At 37.6% G+C, this 21,254-nt stretch overlaps 1 protein-coding gene across 3 annotated transcripts in view; it reads right to left on the bottom strand.

Moving 5' to 3' along the window:
* Positions 1-21,254, bottom strand: part of EIF5B (eukaryotic translation initiation factor 5B) — a 75,619-nt gene that overhangs the window by 27,788 nt on the left and 26,577 nt on the right. For 2 of the 3 annotated variants that reach the window (XM_019969787.2, XM_070798297.1), the window contains exons 2-10: positions 19,314-19,439; positions 19,128-19,212; positions 17,803-18,478; positions 16,257-16,474; positions 15,730-15,880; positions 7,809-7,904; positions 7,246-7,335; positions 3,274-3,348; positions 2-288 (exon numbers count right to left, since the gene is read on the bottom strand). In XM_019969787.2, the coding sequence (XP_019825346.1) occupies positions 2-288; positions 3,274-3,348; positions 7,246-7,335; positions 7,809-7,904; positions 15,730-15,880; positions 16,257-16,474; positions 17,803-18,478; positions 19,128-19,212; positions 19,314-19,439 (1,804 nt within the window). The remainder of the gene's footprint in view (position 1; positions 289-3,273; positions 3,349-7,245; positions 7,336-7,808; positions 7,905-15,729; positions 15,881-16,256; positions 16,475-17,802; positions 18,479-19,127; positions 19,213-19,313; positions 19,440-21,254) is intronic. The other variant, XM_019969788.2, reaches the window with a different exon arrangement.

The raw sequence follows: 21,254 nt of genomic DNA, 5'->3' as shown, positions 1-21,254 counted from the left end.
CCTCAATCCTCCGTTTTGCTTTGTCATAAGCCCGTTCTTCTTTAGTTCGATCGTCGTCAGAGTCATCCTCAGATTCTGAGCTCACGTCTTTGCTTGGCTTTTTATCCAATGTTTTCCCAGCGTCCTTCTCATCTGACACCTTTTCATCATCATCTTCACCTTCACTGCCTTCACTGTCTCCTTCTTCCTCCTCTTCGTCTTCACTCTCTTCTTCCTCCTCCTCCTCCTCTTCCTCCTCCTCCTCCTCTTCAGGGTTTTCTTTTACTTCTATATGCACCGTGTTTTCTTCTTTCAGGAAAAGACATTTTGAAATAAACCAAAGTTAAAAATGAGATTTCTATCAAGATAGAGACCTTAAAGGCAAAATAATACCGAAAGGGTACTAAATAAGGCAGTAACATTTTACTATATAATTCAAAATTAATATTTTCATACCTCATAAATGCAAAGTTTTGTCTACATACTACAGTAAAGACTGCCTTTTAACAGTAAAAACTTAATGCATTAACCATACTTAAGCTAATAAAAAAAGGAAAGCATCACTGGCCAGGATACACTGTCCCTGAGAGGACAGAAACCCAGGGAAGGGAGCACAATGTTTAGTACCTCCTCCCCCCGGGGTCATCTGCGGACCCTGGAGGAGGCAGCTGAAAGGCTATGCAGCACTCTTAAAGGCCCCTCAGCGCTCAAGGGTCCAGGCACTGGGAGTTCAGGCCTACCAACAATTTCAGGGGGGCAAGGTAGACAGACACTGGGTAGTGCCCGTACTGTGGGGTGAAATCCTGAAAAACTCTGGGGAAATAACAGGATAAACAGGAAGTAAACAGGATCTCCCCATTACTGGCAGATCACCTCCAGGTTCTCTAAATTCGAAACGGGGAGTAAGATGATTCTATATTGCTAGTTCACTCAGACTCCTGGTAGATGTACATATAAATTCTCTCTGGAGTAAGAAAACACCAACTTTGCCATCAAATTATTTCTACAGTTTCAAACAACTCAGGAGAAAATAAAAACAAACTGGGTTGAATCATAATAAAACTGATGAAAACAAAGACACATGGAAACTTTAGAGTGATACCTGACTTTTAAACAGAAACAATAAAAGCCAAGACAGGGGATTAGAATCATCAAAGCATTAATCAAATTACAACAAAGAATTTCTCATTTAGTATGTTACCTTCAAGAATGAAGATGAGGGATTCCCTGGTGGCTCATTGGTGAAGAATCTGCCTGCCAAAGCAGGAGACATGGGTTCGATCCCTGGTCGAGGAAGACCCACATGCTGCAGAGCAACCAAGCCTGTGTGCTACAACTATCAAGCCTGTGGTCTAAAGACCAAAAGCCCCAAGTACTGAAGCCCCCATGCCCTGGAGCCCATGTTCCGCAACAGAAGGCACCACGATGAAAAGCCTGTGTACCACCAACTAGAGAGTTAGCCCCTACTTACCGCAACTAGAGAAAAGCCCACGTAGCAATGAAAACCCAGCACAGCCAAAAATAAATAAATTTTTTTTTAAAAAGAATGAAGATGAGATAAAGATTTTTCAGAAAAGCAAATATGGACAGTCTCTGTAGCAGATTCATACTGAAGGAATTCTAAAAGATACACTTTAGGTTGGAAGAAATGACCCCAATAGAAGGTAAGAGATTGAGGAAGGAAAGAAGCACCACAAAACTCAGAATGTGAATAAACTTCAATGTATACCCATTGTTGTGTGTGTGTGTTTTAAAGCTTTTGGGGTTTAAAACAGAGAATTAAAGTAAATGAGAACAATGGTATATATAAACTGAGAACTGTTCAAATGTAATTTATGTATTCTATGGTCTTCATCTTGCTTGGAAAGAAGGTAACAGACATTGATAGTTCAGAAGTCCACGTTAAAACTATCTAGAGTAACCACCAAAAGGAAGGAGAAAAGTACAAAACGTCCAAGCTCATGAAAGGGCAAAAAAAGGAATTAAAGAAAAAAAATCAAATAATCCAAAAGCTAGTTAGAAAGGAGAGAAAAAGAAATAGAACAAATAAGAGTAAGATGATAAATAGAAGATCACTAAACTTCATTAACTGTATTACATTCTAGATGTAATGGGCTAAGTACTCCAGGTAAAATAAAAAGTAACAAAATAGATTTAAAAACCTCAACTATATGCTGTGTAAGGATATAGAAAGTGTAATACAGACAGAAAAATCAAGTAAATTAAAGCTGGTATACCTATATTAACATCAGATAAGGCAGACTTTAAGGAAAAAGACATTACTAGAAATAAGATATAAAACAGTCAATTCATCAGAAAGATGTAAGATTACATTCATTTAATAATACAGCACAAAACTACATAGAGCAAAAATTAAGATAACTCAGAGAAAAAGACAAACTATAAGCACAATGGGAGATTTAAGTATACCACTCTCAGCAAAAGAGAGAAAAGTACTGAGAAAAAAAACTCAGAAGCTGAATAAAATAATCAGCAACCTAAATACAGATAGCAAAGCACTCAACTAATGCAGAATATAAACTCTTTCCAGTCACATGAAACATGTAAAATAACCAACCATTTGTTGGGTTGTAAATTAAGTCAACACAGTTCAAAGGATAGAAACACGTGTTTTTCTGATCACAATGAAATAACAAAGATATGTAAAGTCCTCATTTTCATAAAATAAGAAATAAACTTCTAAGTAAATTATAGGCTAAAATATCAAAATATAAATTTAAAAATATCAATATATCAGAACTTAGAGAATTTGGCTAAAGCCAGGCTTAGAGAAAAATACATCATTTTAAAAAAGACTGAAAAAACAAACAGCCAAATATTCACTTCAAAAAGTTAGGAGAAAGCCAACAAATAAAACCCTAAAAAAGAAGCCAGGAAGAAATGACCAGGAAAACCATTTTTTATTCACAATGATTAGGAGGAACTCTATTATCTTGTTTGTATATCTTTGTATTTATTCTAAGTTAAAGAGCTTTAATAATCTATTTTCATTTGTAAAAATCATCTATTTTCATTTGTAAAAATCACCATTCTGGGAAAAAAATGCATTCTAAATACTAGGCAACTATCTTACAAATCACTTTCTGAAAAACCATTTATTAATAAAATCAGGATCCACAGGAGGATTTAGGGATCATGGCAATGGAAAGAGCCAGACTGTCCTCTATCTCCAGGAATGCTCGTGCAGCTTTCACAATCAAGACTACTCCTTTAAACACAGACACATCACGAGTAGCCAATGGACGTATCAGTGCGCGCTTCCGAGCTACTCACCTGTCTCTCTCTCCTCATCGCTAGCCATAGCTTCCCAGTCATCCAACCCAGCATCCTCGGTTTCTTCTTCCTCTTCTGTGGATGAAAGTTTTCATTAAGGACATAAAAATTATCTAGAATTTAAGATTGCTTTTAGAAAAAAAAATGTAGAAAACTATACTGACATTTAAAAAATGCTTTAGTTATAAAAAGAAGTATGTATATAATTTCATTCTTTGCAACTATTTTTCAACATACCTAGCAGGTTAAATCCTTTACTGTCACTAGATGCTTCACAATTTCCTCATGTTTTGAGTACAATATATTAAACTTAACCCAGATTTCATATCTGAGGTAAAATATTGCTGTTCAGTTGCTAAGTCATGTCCAAAATATTAGCAACTCATTGAAATATTCCTTTAGATCTTGAAAAGGGTACATGATGGCATTCAGTTCTTGAGGACAAATGGAATTTCACATATCTCTTCTTTTTGATCTTCAAACTATATACATAAGAATGTATTGTTTATTTAGCTTTAACCTCTTCAAATACATACAAATACTACTTCAATTACATACTTGGAGGTACCAATCTACACTTCTCTTCCAGCTGAAAGAACAGCATGTCGTGCTTACAACCCAAAAATGGCCAGAAAGGTATAATTTTGAATTTAAAGACTATAAACTCCCCTTATTAACAAAAATGACTCTCTTTTTACTTCAATCTAGTCAAGCAAAATTATTCTCAAATGAAAGGAAGATGAGGGAGGAAGATGAGGGTGGAACACGGGGTATTTGCTTCCCTGTAATAATTACTACTTGCCAACAAGCCTGGATACATTTTCCTGAGGAGGAGGAAATGAGTCAGAAACATGAACCCTAAACTCCTTCTAAATTAGTAACACTTTCTACTGCTACAAATTACCACCAAAAGTAGTGAACTCCCGTAAGTCTATCAACATGAATGTCTTTGATCTCATCAGGTTAAGCTGAGGTGTGCTGAGGAAAATAATCCTTTTTACACTGAGAATAGGAGGGGAAGAAAAAAAGGATCAGTAATACCGGGTTAACCACTAGACCATTCAGGTATGACCTAAATCAAATCCCTTATGATATAGAGTGGAAGTGAGAAATAGATTTGAGGGCCTAGATCTGATAGATAGAGTGCCTGATGAGCTATGGAATGAGGTTCGTGACATTGTACAGGAGACAGGGATCAAGACCATCCCCATGGAAAAGAAATGCAAAAAAGCAAAATGGCTTTCTGGGGAGGCCTTACAAATAGCTGTGAAAAGAAGAGAAGAGAAAAGCAAAGGAGAAAAGGAAAGATATAAACATCTGAATGCAGAGTTCCAAAGAATAGCAAGAGGAGATAAGAAAGCCTTCTTCAGAGATCAATGCAAAGAAATAGAGGAAAACAACAGAATGGGAAAGACTAGAGATCTCTTCAAGAAAATTAGATATCAAGGGAACAAATCATACAAAGATGGGCACAATAAAGGACAGAAATGGTATGGACCTAACAGAAGATATTAAGAAGAGGTGACAAGAATACACAGAAGAACTGTACAAAAAAGAGCTTCACGACCCAGATAATCACGATGGTGTGATCACTCACCTAGAGCCAGACATCCTGGAATGTGAAGTCAAGTGGGCCTTAGAAAGCATCACTACCAACAAAGCTAGTGGAGGTGATAGACTTCCAGTTGAGCTATTCCAAATCCTGAAAGATGATGCTGTGAAAATGCTGCACTCAATATGCCAGCAAATTTGGAAAACTCAGCAGTGGCCACAGGACTGGAAAAGGTCAGTTTTCATTCCAATCCCAAAGAAAGGCAATGCCAAAGAATGCTCAAACTACCGCACAATTGCACTCATCTCACACGCTAGTAAAGTAATGTTCAAAATTCTCCAAGCCAGGCTTCAGCAATATGTGAACCGTGAACTTCCTGATGTTCAAGTTGGATTTAGAAAAGGCAGAGGAAGCAGAGATCAAATTGCCAACATCTGCTGGATCATGGAAAAAGTAAGAGAGTTCCAGAAAAACATCTATTTCTGCTTTATTGACTATGCCAAAGTCTTTGACTGTGTGGATCACAATACACTGTGGAAAATTCTGAAAGAGATGGGAATACCAGACCACCCGACCTGCCTCTTGAGAAATTTGTATGCAGGTCAGGAAGCAACAGTTAGAACTGGACATGGAACAACAGACTGGTTCCAAATAGGAAAAGGAATTCGTCAAGGCTGTATATTGTCACCCCGTTTATTTAACTTATATGCAGAGTACATCATGAGAAACGCTGGACTGGAAGAAACACAAGCTGGAATCAAGACTGCCGGGAGAAATATCAATAACCTCAGATATGCAGATGACACCACCCTTATGGCAGAAAGTGAAGAGGAACTATAAAGCCTCTTGATGAAGGTGAAAGTGGAGAGTGAAACAGCTGGCTTAAAGCTCAACATTCAGAAAATGAAGATCATGGCATCCGGTCCCACCACTTCATGGGAAATAGATGGGGAAACAGTGGAAACAGTGTCAGACTTTATTTTTCTGGGCTCCAAAATCACTGCAGATGGTGACTGCAGCCATGAAATTAAAAGATGCTTACTCCTTGGAAGGAAAGTTTTGACCAACCTAGATAGCATATTCAAAAGCAGAGACATTACTTTGCCAACAAAGATCCGTCTAGTCAAGGCTATGGTTTTTCCTGTGGTCATGTATGGATGTGAGAGGTGGACTGTGAAGAAGGCTGAGTGCCAAAGAATTGATGCTTTTGAACTGTGGTGTTGGAGAAGACTCTTATGAGTCCCTTGGACTGCAAGGAGATCCAACCAGTCCATTCTGAAGGAGATTAGCCCTGGGATTTCTTTGGAAGGAATGATGCTAAAGCTGAAACTCCAGTACTTTGGCCACCTCATGCGAAGAGTTGACCACTGGAAAAGACTCTGATGCTGGGAGGGATTGGGGGCAAGAGCAGAAGGGGACAACAGAGGATGAGTTGGCTGGATGGCATCACTGACTCGATGGACGTGAGTGTGAGTGAACTCCGGGAGTTGGTGATGGACAGGGAGGCCTGGCGTGCTGTGATTCATGGGGTCGCCAAGAGTCGGACACGACTGAGCGACTGATCTGATCTAATCTGAATACTGGGTTAGCCCAAAGGTTCATTTGTGTTTTTATGTAACATCTTAAACCCTGAATGAATTTATTGGCCAACCCAGTATCTTTCACAAGTGTGGGTCAATCTTCAAGAAAAAAAAACCTTTTGTTTTTGTATTGGGGTTCAGCCAATTAATGATGTTGTGATAGTTTCAGGAGGACAGCAAAAGAACTCAGCCATACATATACATGAATCCATCTCCCCCAAACTCTCCTCAGTCTGGGTCAGTCTTAACATTCTCTAAAGCAACTCCTACTCCTATCTGTAAACACCGGAGATTCTCCTGATTTTACCCAACATACAATGTAGCCAGCCTCCGCCTCTCCTAGCAACACCTAGTTTCACGAATTAGAACAATGTTTAAAGAAAAAAAAAAATCCAGAGATGTTCTCCAATCCCAAAATACACACACAGAATGAGTAAACTGAATCCTCTTACTAATTTAGTAAATAAAAGCTGACCTCTGAAGATTTTAAAATGTCAATTCTTATGATTTTTAGTAAAAAGCTCCAATCAAAAGTGCTCCCAATTTGCTTCCAAAGGATTTAAACAAAGAACTTTAGGTCTTTTTGGTACCACCTAAGAATCCTGACCCATAAATAAAAACATTAGAGAAAATCCAAATACCTCTAATCCTTTCTATAAAACACTTCCAACACCATTGTAAAGAACAAAAGTGATTCAAGTCTCACCTCTACAATTTTTCCAGAGAAAATGAAACGATTTAAAGAAAGAACTACAAAGTAAGAAGGCCATTCTGCCAGACATCTGGTTTCTCCAAACTAGTGACAACCAAGACAACTTAGGACACATGAGCACTACTGGCCTGGTTCAATAGGAGGCGGTGTCTCTTCTTTTTCGGGTAGTCCTTGCTCCACAACTTCGGCAGCAGCACTTAATTCCACTGGTTCAGAAACTGATAAAAGGAACAGAAACCAACTTAACAATACTTTTCAGTGCATTTCCTGTTAGGATACTCTGTTAACTACTGAATAAACACCAGTAGTACAATCTAAATTCTTTAATAAGTTTACAAAACATTTAATACCAACAATGATTTTTTACAAACAGGAAACTAGTTTTTCTTTCCGACAAGACTAGAATATAAAATTACAGAAGGTTGAGAAGGAAACAGCAAAAAAAAGAAATGATAGTTATGCTTTTTCAGTCAAGAACAGTTATTCATAGCATAGGACTCAGATTTTACAAACAGATATACTTTTCCCTTAACCTGTCATTTGAATCAGTGGAGAATGATATTAATATCATTAATAGTTGGTTTCAATATGCAATTCTGGTTAGACTTCTTTTTAAGAGACTTCTGTTTTTAAGGTTATAGGGGAAAAGGCCAGCAAAACTGTTTCTAAATCACAGGTTTTGTATGCAAACCTTTATTTTCCATCTGCTGCGGTGGTTTTTTCTTCTTTTTATCTTCATAAATTGGCCTCTTCTTTGGCAAAGAGTCTTTTGATGGCACTTCAACACCTGAGGGATAAAATTGGAAAATTTCAGTGTTTATACTACTTGCTTGACACCTAAGAAACACTATTGAAGAAGGTAACATTTTATTCACCTCAGAGATACATATCCTAAAATATAAAGTTCATGGAAAACCTTCTTTTCAACATAAGGTATTTTAAACATGCATTAAAATTCCATCTTTTTGGTGTCTAGCTCTTTGACTTTTGACAAACGCTTGTAGTTACACAATTACCATCATAATGAAGATGCATAACAGTTCCATCACCCCAGGCTGCTCTGGGAGGTTAAACCCTATTCACATCCTTAAGTCCCTGGCAACCACTGATCTGTTCTCCATCCCTTAAGATGGTCTCCTTCCAGAAAGTCACAGAAATAAAGCTTTACAGTCTGGCTATCATCATAATGGATCCAAATCATCCTCGTTACTATATGTATCAATACTTCGTTTCTTATGGTAAACAGTAATCCAGTGTATGGACGGACCACAGTCCGTTTATTCAATAGGCAGCTAAAGGACATTTGAGTTATTTCTAGTTTTTGACAGTATGAATAAAGCTGCTATCAACATTTGCATGCAGATTTTTGTGTGAACGTTTTCTCTGGGATACACATTATGGAGTGGATGGGACATTAAATACATACAGCTGACCCTTGAAAAACATGTAGTTCTGGGCTGCCAACCCTCCATGTAGCTGAAAATCTGCATATGACCTATAGTCAGCCCTCTATATGCATGGTTTCCAAATTCTTGGATTCAACCAATAACAAATCATGTACTGTAGTATTTATAATTGAAAAAAACCCTCACAATTCAAATCCATGTTGTTCAGAGGTCAACTGTATTTAAATTTGTAAGAAACTGCCAACTGTAGTGGCTTTACAATTCTGCATTCCCATCAGTAGCACATGAGAGTTCCAACTGCTCTTGCCAGCATTTGGTAAAGACAAATGCTGGGGTTTTTTAAATTTACATATTCTAATAAATGTGTAGTGATACCTCACAGTGGTCTTAATTTGAATTTTCCTAATGGCTTCCCTTGTAGCTCAGTCAGGAAAGAATCTGCCTGCAATGCAGGAGACCAGGGTTTGATTCCTGGGTCGGGAAGATCCCATGGAAGGAAATGGCAACCGACCCCAGTACTCTTGCCTGGAGAATTCCATACACAGAGAAGCCTGGCAGGCTACAGCCCATGGGGTCTCAAGAGTCGGACACAACTGAGCGACTGAACCACCACCATGGTGTTGAGCATTCCTTCCACATGCTTACAGTATCTCAGTGAAGGGTCTCTTCAACCTTTTTTGCCCCTTTCCAAATAGGATTGTTTTTCTTGTTGAATTCTGAGTTATCTTTATATACACATAAACACAATTTTCAGATGAGTGATTTTTAGGTATTATCTTTGATATTCTCTCAATGGTGTCTTTTGAACGGCAGTTGTTAACTGGACTTCCTCAATTTTCTCATTTTTTTCCCTTTTATGGATTATGCTTTTGAAGTTGTACCTAAGCACTCCCTGCCTAGCACAAACTCATAAAGAGTTTCTATGTTTTCCTCTGAAAATTCTTCACATTTAGATCTACAATCCATTACAAGTTAAATTCTATATAATGAGTGGGATTGAGGGCCAGGTTTTTCATTTTATTTTTTGCAAATAAATGTCTAATTATCCCACTATCACTTGTAGCAAAACCGTATTTTATCTACTGAATTGTCTCTTTCTATGACACAAAGAAATGCAAAAAAGCAAAATGATTGTCTAAGGAGGCATTACAAATAGCTGTGAAGAGAAGAGAAGGGAAAAGAAAAGGAGAAAAGGAAAGATATACCCATTTGAATGAAGAGTTGCAAAGAATAGCAAGGAGAGAGAAAAAAGCCTTCCTCAGTGATCAAAGAAATAGAAGAAAACAATAGAATGGGAAAGACCAGAGATCTCTTCAAGAAAATTATATATCAAGGGAACAAATCATGCAAAGATGGGCACAATAAAGGACAGAAATGGTATGGACCTAACAGAAGCAGAAGATATTAAGATATTAAGAACAGGTGGCAAGAATACACAGAAGAACAATAATACAAAAAAGATCTTCACAACCCAGACAATCACGATGGTATGATCACCAGAGCCAGGCACCCTGGAATGTGAAGTCAAGAGGGCCTGAGGAAGCATCACTACAAGCAAAGCTAGTGGAGGTGATGGAATTCCAGTTGAGCTATTTCAAATCCTGAAAGATGATGCTGTGAAAGTACTGCACTCAATATCCCAGCAAATTTGGGAAACTCTGCAGTGGCCACAGGACTGGAAAAGGTCAGTTTTCATTCCAATCCCAAAGAAAGGCAATGAATGCCAAAGAATGCTCAAACTACTGCACAATTGTGTTCATCTCACACGCTAGTAAAGTAATGCTCAAAATTCTCCAAGCCAGGCTTCAGCAATACGTGAACTGTGAATTTCCAGATGTTCAAGCTGGTTTTAGAAAAGACAGAGGAACCAGAGATAAAACTGCCAACATCCGCTGGATCATCAAAAAAGCAAGAGAGTTCCAGAAAAACATCTATTTCTGCTTTGTTAACTATGCCAAAGCCTTTGACTGTGTGGACCGCCACAAACTGTGGAAAATCCTGAAAGAGATGGGAATACCAGACCACCTGACCTGTCTCTTGAGAAATCTGTATGCAGGTCAGGAAGCAAGAGTTAGAACTGGACATGAACAACAGACTGGTTCCAAATAGGAAAAGGAGTATGTCAAGGCTGTATATTGTCACCCTGTTTATTGAACTTATATGCAGAGTACATCATGAGAAATGCTGGGCTGGAAGAAGCACAAGCTGGATTCAAGATTGCAGGACAATATCAATAACCTCAGATATGCAGATGATACCACCCTTATGGCAGAAAGTGAAGAGGAACTAAAAAACCTCTTGATGAAAGTGAAAGAGGAGAGTGAAAAAGTTGGCTTAAAGCTCAACATTCAGAAAACAAAGATCATGGCATCTGGTCTTAAGATCATGGCATAAGATCATGGCACTTCATGGCAAATAGATGGGGAAACAGTGAGAGACTTTATTTTCAGGGGCTCCAAAATCACTGCAGATGGTGACTGCAGCCATGAAGTTAAAAGATACTTGCTCCTTGGAAGAAAATTTATGACCAACCTAGATAGCATATTCAAAAGCAGAGACATTACTTTGCCAACAAAGGTCCATCTAGTCAAAGCTATGGTTTTTCTAGAAGTCATGTATAGATGTGAGAGTTGGAGTATAAAGAAACTTGAGCACTGAAGAATTGATGCTTTTGAACTGTGGTGTTGGAGAAGACTCTTGAGAGTCCCTTGGACTGCAAGGAGATCCAACCAGTCCATCCTAAAGGAAATCAGTCCTGAATATTCACTGGAAGGACTGATGTTGAAGCTGAAACTCCCAATACTTTGGCTACCTGATGCGAAGAACTGACTCCTTGGAAAAGACCCTGATGCTGGGAAAGATTGAAGGCGGGAGAGGGGACGACAAGGATGAGGTGGTTGGATGTCATCACCAACTCAAAGGACTTGAGTTTGAGTAGACTCCAGGAGTTGGTGATGGACAGGGAGGCCTGGGGTGCTGTAATCCACGGGGTCGCAAAGTCAGACATGACTGAGCGACTAGACTGAACTGAACTTATGACAACAAAGAAAACCTGACCAGACAGACTATTCTGTTCTGTTCTATTGACCTCTTCATTTACCCTTTAACCAGTATCACACTGTGATTGTTGTATTTTTACAGCCAGTCTTGAAACTGGATATTGTGAGTCTTCCAAGGTTCTTTCAAAAATACTTTGGTCGTTCTAATTCCTTTATCTTTTCACATACATTTTAGAAACAGCTGACAGACATCCACAGAATATTCTGCTGTAATTCTGACTGAGATTGCACTGAATCTACAAATCAGTTTGGGAGAAGTGGTATCTTAACAATATCACACTGCAAAAAGCAACATCTGCAAAAGCAGATTTGACTGCTTGCATTTGTTGCATTTGACTCTGCAAAAGCAACATCTCTCCATTTACATAGGCCTTTGATTATTTTCATCAGTATTTTACAGTTTTCAGCATATAGATTCCACAAATACTAGAATTTTAACTAAGTATTTCAATTTCTTTTATGGGGGGGTACTACTATAAATAGTACTGTTAATTTTATACTGTTAGTATTTATATGTTAATTACTAGCATATAGAAATAGTTGATATTTGCATACTGGCCTATCTATAATCTTCTTAACCTCACTTACTAGCGTTAATTACTAGCATATAGAAATAGTTGATATTTGCATACTGGCCTATCTATAATCTTCTTAACCCCACTTACTAGCTATAGGATTTTGTGGGGGATAGATTCCATGGAATTTTCTATGTAGACAATTGGCATCTATGAATAGACTATTTCTTACCAATCTGCAGGCCTTATTTTTTGCCTAACTGCCTGAATCACGACATTCCAGACCAATGTGGAATGATTGTGATGAGAGTGCATACCCTTACCTTAATCTCAATATTAGAGTTTATTAGTATTCAGTCATTTAAAAGTAAGTGTAATAATTGCATATTTTTTGTAAATGTCTTATATCAGGGAAGGAAGTCCTCTTCTATCCCCAGTTTGTGGATTCTTATTATATACGAATACTGAATTTTTTGAAATGATTCTTCTGTATATTGAGACGATCATGTAGATTTTCTTTAGTCTATTAATATGGTGAACTATTTCTTGATTTTTAAATACTGAACACCCCTGCACTACCAAGGTAAAATCCACTGGGTCATGACAGACTGTCCCTAAATATATACATAAATATATGCACATAAGTATGTTTATATAGTTGACCCTTGAATAACACAGGTTTGAACTACACGGATACTTGGACTCACATTTTTTCACGGAATACTACAGTACTACAAGATCCACTACTGGTTCAGTATGTGGATAGACCGTGGCTACAGAGGGCCAACTATGAATGTCCACAAATTGCTGACTGCATGGAGAGCTGCCCTGACTCCTAGACTGCACAAGGGACAACTGCATGGCTGGAATCACACTGCTAATACTCTGCTGAGAAACCTGCATCTCTGTTCATGAGGGATATTGATCCACAATTCCTTTCTTGTAATGTCTTTGTCTCACTATGACATAAGGATAATGCTGTCCTCAGGAGTTGGGTGATTCTGGAAGATAATGTTCATAACTGGCAATATTTCTTCCCTAAATATTTGTTAGAATTCCCAAGTGAAATCATAGAGGCATAAAGTTTTCTTTATTGTAAATTTTTAACTGAGCTAAAATGTAAATAGATAGGAGTATATTTTTAAATAGATACAGGACTATCCAGGTTATGTATTTGAGTTGTGGTAGTTTGTGTCTTTTAAGGAATGTGTACTTGCTATATGCTCAGTAGTTACAGGCTAAAGGCTATGAACAGACCAAAAAGATAACCTGCTACACAATTCAAGGTCATTATCTGAAAATATCTGCAGATACACTCTCTAAGAACACATTTTTTAGCTCAATGAATAAATTATATATATAATCCTAGGTAATGAACATAGTAAATAATATTTATCTAACAAGGTGGCTTCAAAAGATATGGTTAGACATAACATGTAACATTTCTTCCTTGAAGTGACTCAACGAGCAGACTTGTGGAGGACCTTTAATGCCCGGCTAAGAAGTTTGGATTTTTTATTAACAGACAATACAGAGCCCATAAGAGGGCAAACACTGGGCAACATTATGAAGAATAAAGGAGACTGAGGCTAGAGATGCCACACGAGACCCCACCTCTTCCAAGCCTATCCTAACCTAAAGACTGATGCCAAGTTCATAATTTTAATTTTCATCTTATAAACGCAAGTCAAACTACTTCATAAAAGAGCATTTCTGAGACTGGCATGCCACTTTCTGTATGGCCCCATCCCAACTTCTCCATGAGAGCTTTCAGTCTGTCAGAGAGCTATCAGGTAAATCCAATATTTGGATTTGCTAGTTGTACTCGAATCTGTTCTTTAGTTTCATTTTTTTAAAAAGCTATATTCCCAGTTAAAAATAAAACTTTCTGAAATCTCAGTCCTGTGTTCCTCTAAATTTACTGCTTCCACCTGAACATAACATAGAGGAAGTCCCACAGATAAGTTAAATCTCAGCTCCAGGACCTCAGGCAAGCTGTTCAAGTTTCCTGAGTCTCCATTTTTTCATCTATATGATGGAAATGAAGACTTTTATGAAGAAATAATGTCAAAAATAGCATCAGTTATATACTAAATACATTAATAAATGGTAGCTATTATTTTAATTATAGTGTAAGTACCAAAATTACTATAATATAAAACCTGTAGAATGCAGGGACAAGACATAAAGAGAAATCCCAAAACATTCTTCTCAATGGAGCAAAGACACTTTTAAATCATCTTACCTGTCAAAGACACAATTAATGAAATGTTCATATTACGGAATCTAAACTAAAAGGAACCAACTTCCTTGGGTAAACGGTTGATTTCAAGGTCTAGAGAAGAAAATGTACAAGGTGAACCTGAGCTATCTCATAGTGTCAGAAAGCAAGGAAGGGCCCAAGAACACTGTAGTCAAATGAAAAAGTCATAGGGACCAACCTGACTGACCTCCTCCTAGCCAAAAATAGCATCTAATTAGAATATCCAAAATGTAAATAACTTCAGGAGATGAAAACATATCAATTATATAAAATTCCATTAAGATGAAGTGTTCTACATCCAAAACAAAATTAAACTCACTGGTTAGCTTTGGAGGTTGTGGGGAAAGCAAATTATTATTTTGTAAATCAGTGAAGAAAGGGAAAGAATTAAGCATATTTCCTGGTTTTCCTATCACAATTCTGCAATTCCTAATGAAATACAGGATATAGGCAAGGATCACCAATTGGAATTTAAATTATTAGATGAAAAGTCAATGAAGTACTTCTGTAATGGACAAGGCTACCAAAGGTTAAACTCAATGATCAACGTTGACATCATTAGAAGCAAGACAACCAGATCACATGCCTCCTCACATGAGGCACTGGGCGCTACACAGCACTGCTAAGTAGCAGCCAGCCTGCTAGATCTAAAAATTATAAGGTACAGAGAAATAAATTAGCCAACACCAGTAGAATGCAATTAGATAAATTCAGAACAGGGAAAATTCTAGGAAAAAAATCCAGTATCTTGAACAAATAAATCCATGCCAAAAACAGCAGTATCAATCCAATCAACCAAATCACATTATCAACCAGATGCAATACTTGAATCTAATCTGGATCCTGATCTGAACAAATCTATAAATGATGTTTTGGAGACAAGTGAAAAAAACAGAGTCATGGACAAAATCAAGAAATCAAGGAATTTTGTTAAATATAATAATACATACTATACTGTGTTAAAAAGGAAAATCTCCTGTTAGAGACACATACTAAAGTAACCTGTGAGGAGAATAATACTGACTTCTGTAATTCACTTTAAAATACTCTAGAGTGGCGGTGGGGGAGTGAGAGGGGAACAAAATAAGAATGCTAAGTGTTAAAACTCAGTGACGCATACATGGGACCTCGTTTCACTATTCTGTATTTTCATTTACAAACTATTATTTAACATGCAAATTTATCACAGTACACAGTTCATCTCCTGAAATAATGAAATTATCTCACCTACTTACACCATTGGACTTTTTCATAGCCTTTTCACAGAAATTCTCCTTCTATCTCAATTCAATTCTCCTTTTGACCGCTACAGAGATAACTGCTTGAGAGAACTCTCTGGACTGTTCAGTTAATTAAGAACACCACCTACCCTGAGCTTGTAGAAGTTTAAGGGTAGCTTCGGCTCTGGCTCTGGCTTCTCTCTGGGATTTAGTTAAAAGTTTCCCCTCTTTTTTCAAGCGTTCTTTCCTTTCCTTTTCTTTTTGCTTTTTCCTTTCTCTTTTTTCTTGTTCCAATCTTTCCTATAAAAGAAGACATAGCAGACAAAACTGTATTAGCTTAACAAATTACAAAATTTAAAAGCAAACACCCCAAATTTCTAACAAAGCTCTTGAGATACATGCAGAGTATTATGTTAGGAACTTCCCAATGAAAGTATTTTAAATGTACATAATGAGTATAATTAGTATCACGTGAGGGTAACGATGTAAAAGCAACTCCTGTCTGCCCGAGGAAATAAGGCAGGATTTTCTGTACTTATATTATCTATATCTGAACAATAATGTAACTGAACTACCATGTAACTAAGAAAGTTTTACAATTAGAAAGCTAGAGATGTGTTATGAGAAGAGGATTTAAGTAGAATGTGTCAATGTCAGCAACTTCACAAAAACATACCTCTTCTTTACGCTTGGCTTCTAACTCTTCAAGCCGTTTTATCCGTTCTTCCTCCTCTCTCTTCTGTCTTTCCTCCTCTTCTTTAAGCTTAGCCAGAGCTTCTTGCATAGCCTTAACTGTGGCTTTGCTAGGTCCTTTCTTCTTTTCTTTCTCCTTTTCTTCCTTTTCTCCTTTCTTTTTCTTCTTATCTTTTTTCTTTTTGTCTCCTTCATTGTCATCTACCAAAAAAAGAGGCAAAGAGTATTTTTAAGTCACTTCCTACAACAGGGGTGAGCAAACCCTAGAATCCAGGGACTACAATGGGCCAGCAGCAGACTAAGGTCGTTAGGCATCAAGGCCTCCTGAGCACTTGGGAGGAGCTGGTGCAGCTCAGAACCACCCAGCTGGCTTCCTTAGACGCCTATGATGCTGGTGTTACTCTGAGTTATCCTAAGGGATTCGAGAAGACAGGAAGATGCTGTCAGAAGGGAGAAGATACACTGTACCTAATGCTTCTGTAAGATGGAGATGATAAGAAGCCTACCTTAAGGGGACAGATACTAGGATAAAACACAAAAATACAAATATGTCCCAAGAACTCTTTAGCATTATACTGAAGAATTAAAGATTCTGAAGCTACATTCATGATGGTTCTCCTCAAAGATGTCCAGACAGTAAGAATCTGAGAGGTTTAAAAGCTATGCCAATTTTCCCATTAAAAGTTTTCCAGTCTAAAGGAAAAATTATGTAAATCACTTGATCTTTGTTTTCATTCTGAATAAGAGGAGGAAGTTTAACTAGATAGCTTTTTTTGGTTAATGGGTTCTGGTACAAAAACATGGCTCACTATTTCTTAAAAGACATTAACTAATTTTAGTATATTGCTTTTCCATTTCATTTTCATTTAAAAACCTGAATTAGGTTTTTGATAACAGGAGAGAATTCAGGTATCATCTCACACTGAGTTATCAAAAGGAACAATAAATTTTTCATTAAGCAACTTCCAGTATTCATCAGCAGCAAAAAATTGTTTTCCAAAGTGAAATTCCACAAAAATCCTAGTTTGTGTACAACTCATTTGAAAGATACTTTATACTACATACATGTTTAGCAACAAAAATCAATTTAAAACGAGTACTTAGACTAATTTTTTTTATGCATCTTACAACTCAGTACCTTTATAACCAAGGACAAATAACAAACGACTTTGGAGCATAACAATCAAAATTCAGATTAACTGAAGACTTCCCCAGTGGTCCAGTGTTTAAGAATCTTCCTGCCAAAGCAGGGGACAGGGTTCAATCCCTGGCCCAGGAAGATCCCACATGCTACAAGGCAACTAAACCCATGCTCCACAATCACTGAGCCCAAGCTCCTAGGACCTCCTGTGCTCTGCAACAAGAGAAGCCACCACAATGAGAAGCCCACGCACCACAAGTAAGGGAGTATCCCCTGTTCGTTGCAACTACAGAAAGTCTATGCATAGCAACAAAAACCCAGCACAGCAAATAAACAAAGGAACTAATTATGAATCCAAGCCTCTGGCCCTTCTGTCAATATTACCAACCTTCTGCGCCTATGGGACCCTCTCCTTTCTCTTCAGAGGCAGGAGCTGCCCCAGAGTCAAGTGTCACTTTGGATTTCAGAGCTTCCTCCTCAGGTTTCCGCTGAGATTCTTTTGGTTTACCCAGATCCTTTTTACCAGACTCCAGCTCTTCTTTTTCTTTCAGCTTCCGAAGTTTTGCCTTTTCTTCATCCCGTTTTTTTCTCTCACGCTCTTTCTTCTCTGCTTTCTTTTGAGCCACTGTCTTAATTTTGAAGGACGAGTCATCATCTTCATTTCCACTCTCGACAGTAGGACCTGGCTTGTTTTTCTGATTTTTTTTCTGTCCTTTCCTGGATTGCAAAAATTCATCTGATTCATCACCACTTTCACCAGAAGAATGTGCTCTCATACGCTCTTTAATTCTTTTACTGTTATCCTCATCCTCTTCTGATGCATCACGCTTCTTGTTTGATTTCTGAGCTTTCCCCTTTGCTTTTTTGGATAGTTTATTAAAATCATCATCATCATCACTCCCAGAGTACATTTCCACTTTGGGTTTTGCAGTCTTTTTTGACTTTGAATCTTTTTCTTCCAATTCTTCACTATCATTATCTTCAAAACTCTGTTTTTTGCCTTTCTGTCCTTTCTTTTTCTTATCTTGTTTTGAGATGGGTTCATCTTCATTATTTTCTGTTGGCTAAAACATGTCCACTGTTAGAAATATTAACAGCATTATATTTTATTTTTAACTGAAGCTGTTCAAAGTCATGTACTTCATTAAGTACACATGGAAAAAACTATCAAAAGAATTTTAAACTACGGCTCTTTTATAAGAATATAAAACTCAAGCAAGTCCCAGCAGCTGGCCTGGGACTCAAGCACATCTCACAGTCACTGGAAGTTTTGGAACCCAGTGCTCTGAAGCAGACATTAATCACAGTCCAGCTCACTATCTTCCTCATATGGCATAAAAAACCTTCGGGGAAAATTGAAAGAAAAAATATCTACCCCTCTCTCATTACTCTGAGGCTCATCCAATTTCAAAGGATGGAAAGGAAATAATATAGAAAATGGAGGTAGAGTTGTGAAATGTTGTATTTCCAAATGTACCAATTTTATAAACTGGCAATATAAAGTGAAACAGCTTTAGATTCCCAAATAAAGTATCTTTATATCTGTGAAAGACTTCAAAATTTATTATTGCTTTCCTAGAAACTGTTTTCCCCCTTTGGTATCAGCTAGAAACGTCTAACCAACATAATACATTGCTCAAAAATTTCCAAAGGCAGTGCCTAAAAACGGAGCTAGGAAGAAGCATGAACAAGTAGCAGTGATCTGTATCTCACCTTGACCGCAGCAGGCTCTCTGTCAGCTTTGATGCCTTGAGCTTCCCAAGACAATTCTTCCAGTTCTTTCAGGATATCATCTTCACTGGAAACGGGTTAAAATACAGTTTGAGATACTGAATCAGTTTAATAAGTAAACCTAGCACCAAAGCTAAGAAAAATCAAATATATTTAAAATCTACTTACTCAAAGTCTTGTCTTTTTTTCTCCTTTTTCTTTTTCCCCTTTGCCTTTTGAGGTTCTTGCTCCCTGGCAGCACCAGCTCCTTCTATTTCTGCAGCCAAGGCATCAAGATCAATGTCATCCTTGGCACTTAATGAAAACAAAGGAGACCCAAGTGTTACTCAAGAGAAAAATAATAAATCTACCACATTCACTTACATAAAATTTTCTCTTCATTTTAGCATTTTTCATGCATTGGCAGCCCACTGAAAAAAAAATCACTTGACAAGGTCTTTCATGACAACACTTGGGTTTTATTTACTCAGACTCTCTGCATCTACTTCAATAAAGTGTGAATTACGCTCAAACCCAGAAAGAGTCGTAATGAAGAGCTCCAGGGAGAAAATCTAGGTAATCAAGAAAAGGAAATTCATGCTTGTGTTCAAGTAACCCTAAAGAAGAAAAGGAAATTCACTTTTGTTGATACCAAAGTTTCTTTTGTGTGTGTGAATATCTGAATGGAGTTACTTATAAATGAAAAGAACTTAAAAGAGAAAAATATTATTACTTGATTATCAGTAAAACCTAAATCTTTGGAAATCTTTGCAGCTTTACTTGGAAAAGTAGAAATTTTAGAGTTGAAAGGAACTTTCATCGAGGGGAAACAAAGATGCAAAAAAGTTTGAGTGCTTTCAGCAACTCATGACCACACATCCAAATCTAATAAATTAGGAAGGACTGAGTAAATAAAACACACAGAACAGCCCCCAAATCCAGAACCAAATCTGCTCACCACCTTTTACATTCCTGGTTTCATTTCTGGTTCCATCCCCCAATATCCTCATCTACCAATATAATTTTATTTAGAGCAAAACAAACTAAATTCCATTAAAACCTACAGAAAACAAAGGAGGTCAGTCTGAGACACACAGGTAGAAAAGGTGTATGAATTCAAATAATGATGCAATAAGAAAACAAGGACCTCATGCAACATGGCCTCCACTGGTGGGTGCCTTTTTGCAAAGATGCTTCACTTCAACAAAAACAATTCCTAATATGAAATACATAATTTTAAGATCTGGAGAAGGAAATGACAACTCACTCCAGTATTCTTGCCTAGGAAATCCCACGGAAAGAAGGAACCTGGTGAGCTACAGTCCGTGAGATCACAAAGAGTCAAGCACAATTAGCAACTAAACAACAACAACAAATTTTAAGATTAGCTGGCAAGACACTGAGGACACAGAATTTATACTCAAGAAGCTTCAAGGAGAGACAGCAAGAGAGAAAATGAGTAAATCAGGAACTGCAAAATGCTAAACGCCACAAAATAATGGAATTTAATGCCTCTAAGTGACACATCAGAATTGAATGTGTTCCCTTTTGTCCTATATTTTAGACAGTGTATTTGAGGGAGATTACAGAACACAGAACCGCTGTACTGGTGGTAACTTTCCAAAGTACCAAATCAAGAAAGAGAAAGTCAGATACTTCACAGCTGAGGGAAACTCTGACCCGAGTTACTGAAGGAAAAAAGAAGTTAACCAGGCAAAGGAGGCCCATGTATCAGACACAATGAGCGCAAAAACCTAAAGGTAATAACACGCACAGGGCCTCAGGAGGACTCAAAAAAGGGTATCTGAACCAATTGAGAAGCTTTTTTACAGGCTACCGATTTCTTAATCCCACTCAAGATCTAGGGAACCAGAATCTGGGGTGGGAGCTAGGCAATGTATGTTTAGCTATCTTCCCAGGTGACTGCAAGTCAGATTTGAACTGTTTTTCTTTTTTTAATAAATGAAGAAATTGAAGCACAGAGAACTTGTCCAGAATCAGACAAGGCAGAGATGGGACTTGAACCCAGGAAGCTCTGATTCTGAAGTTGAAGATCTTAACCCTGCTGACATAATCAAATTTGCATTTTAGAAAGCTGCCTCTGGTATAAATGACAGGGCAGAATCCCAA

This window comes from Bos indicus, chromosome 11 (assembly GCF_029378745.1).
Source record: "Bos indicus isolate NIAB-ARS_2022 breed Sahiwal x Tharparkar chromosome 11, NIAB-ARS_B.indTharparkar_mat_pri_1.0, whole genome shotgun sequence".
NCBI classification, from domain to species: domain Eukaryota; kingdom Metazoa; phylum Chordata; class Mammalia; order Artiodactyla; family Bovidae; genus Bos; species Bos indicus.
Note: the sequence above shows the minus strand (reverse complement) of the source record. Positions and strands in the feature narration are given on the sequence as shown.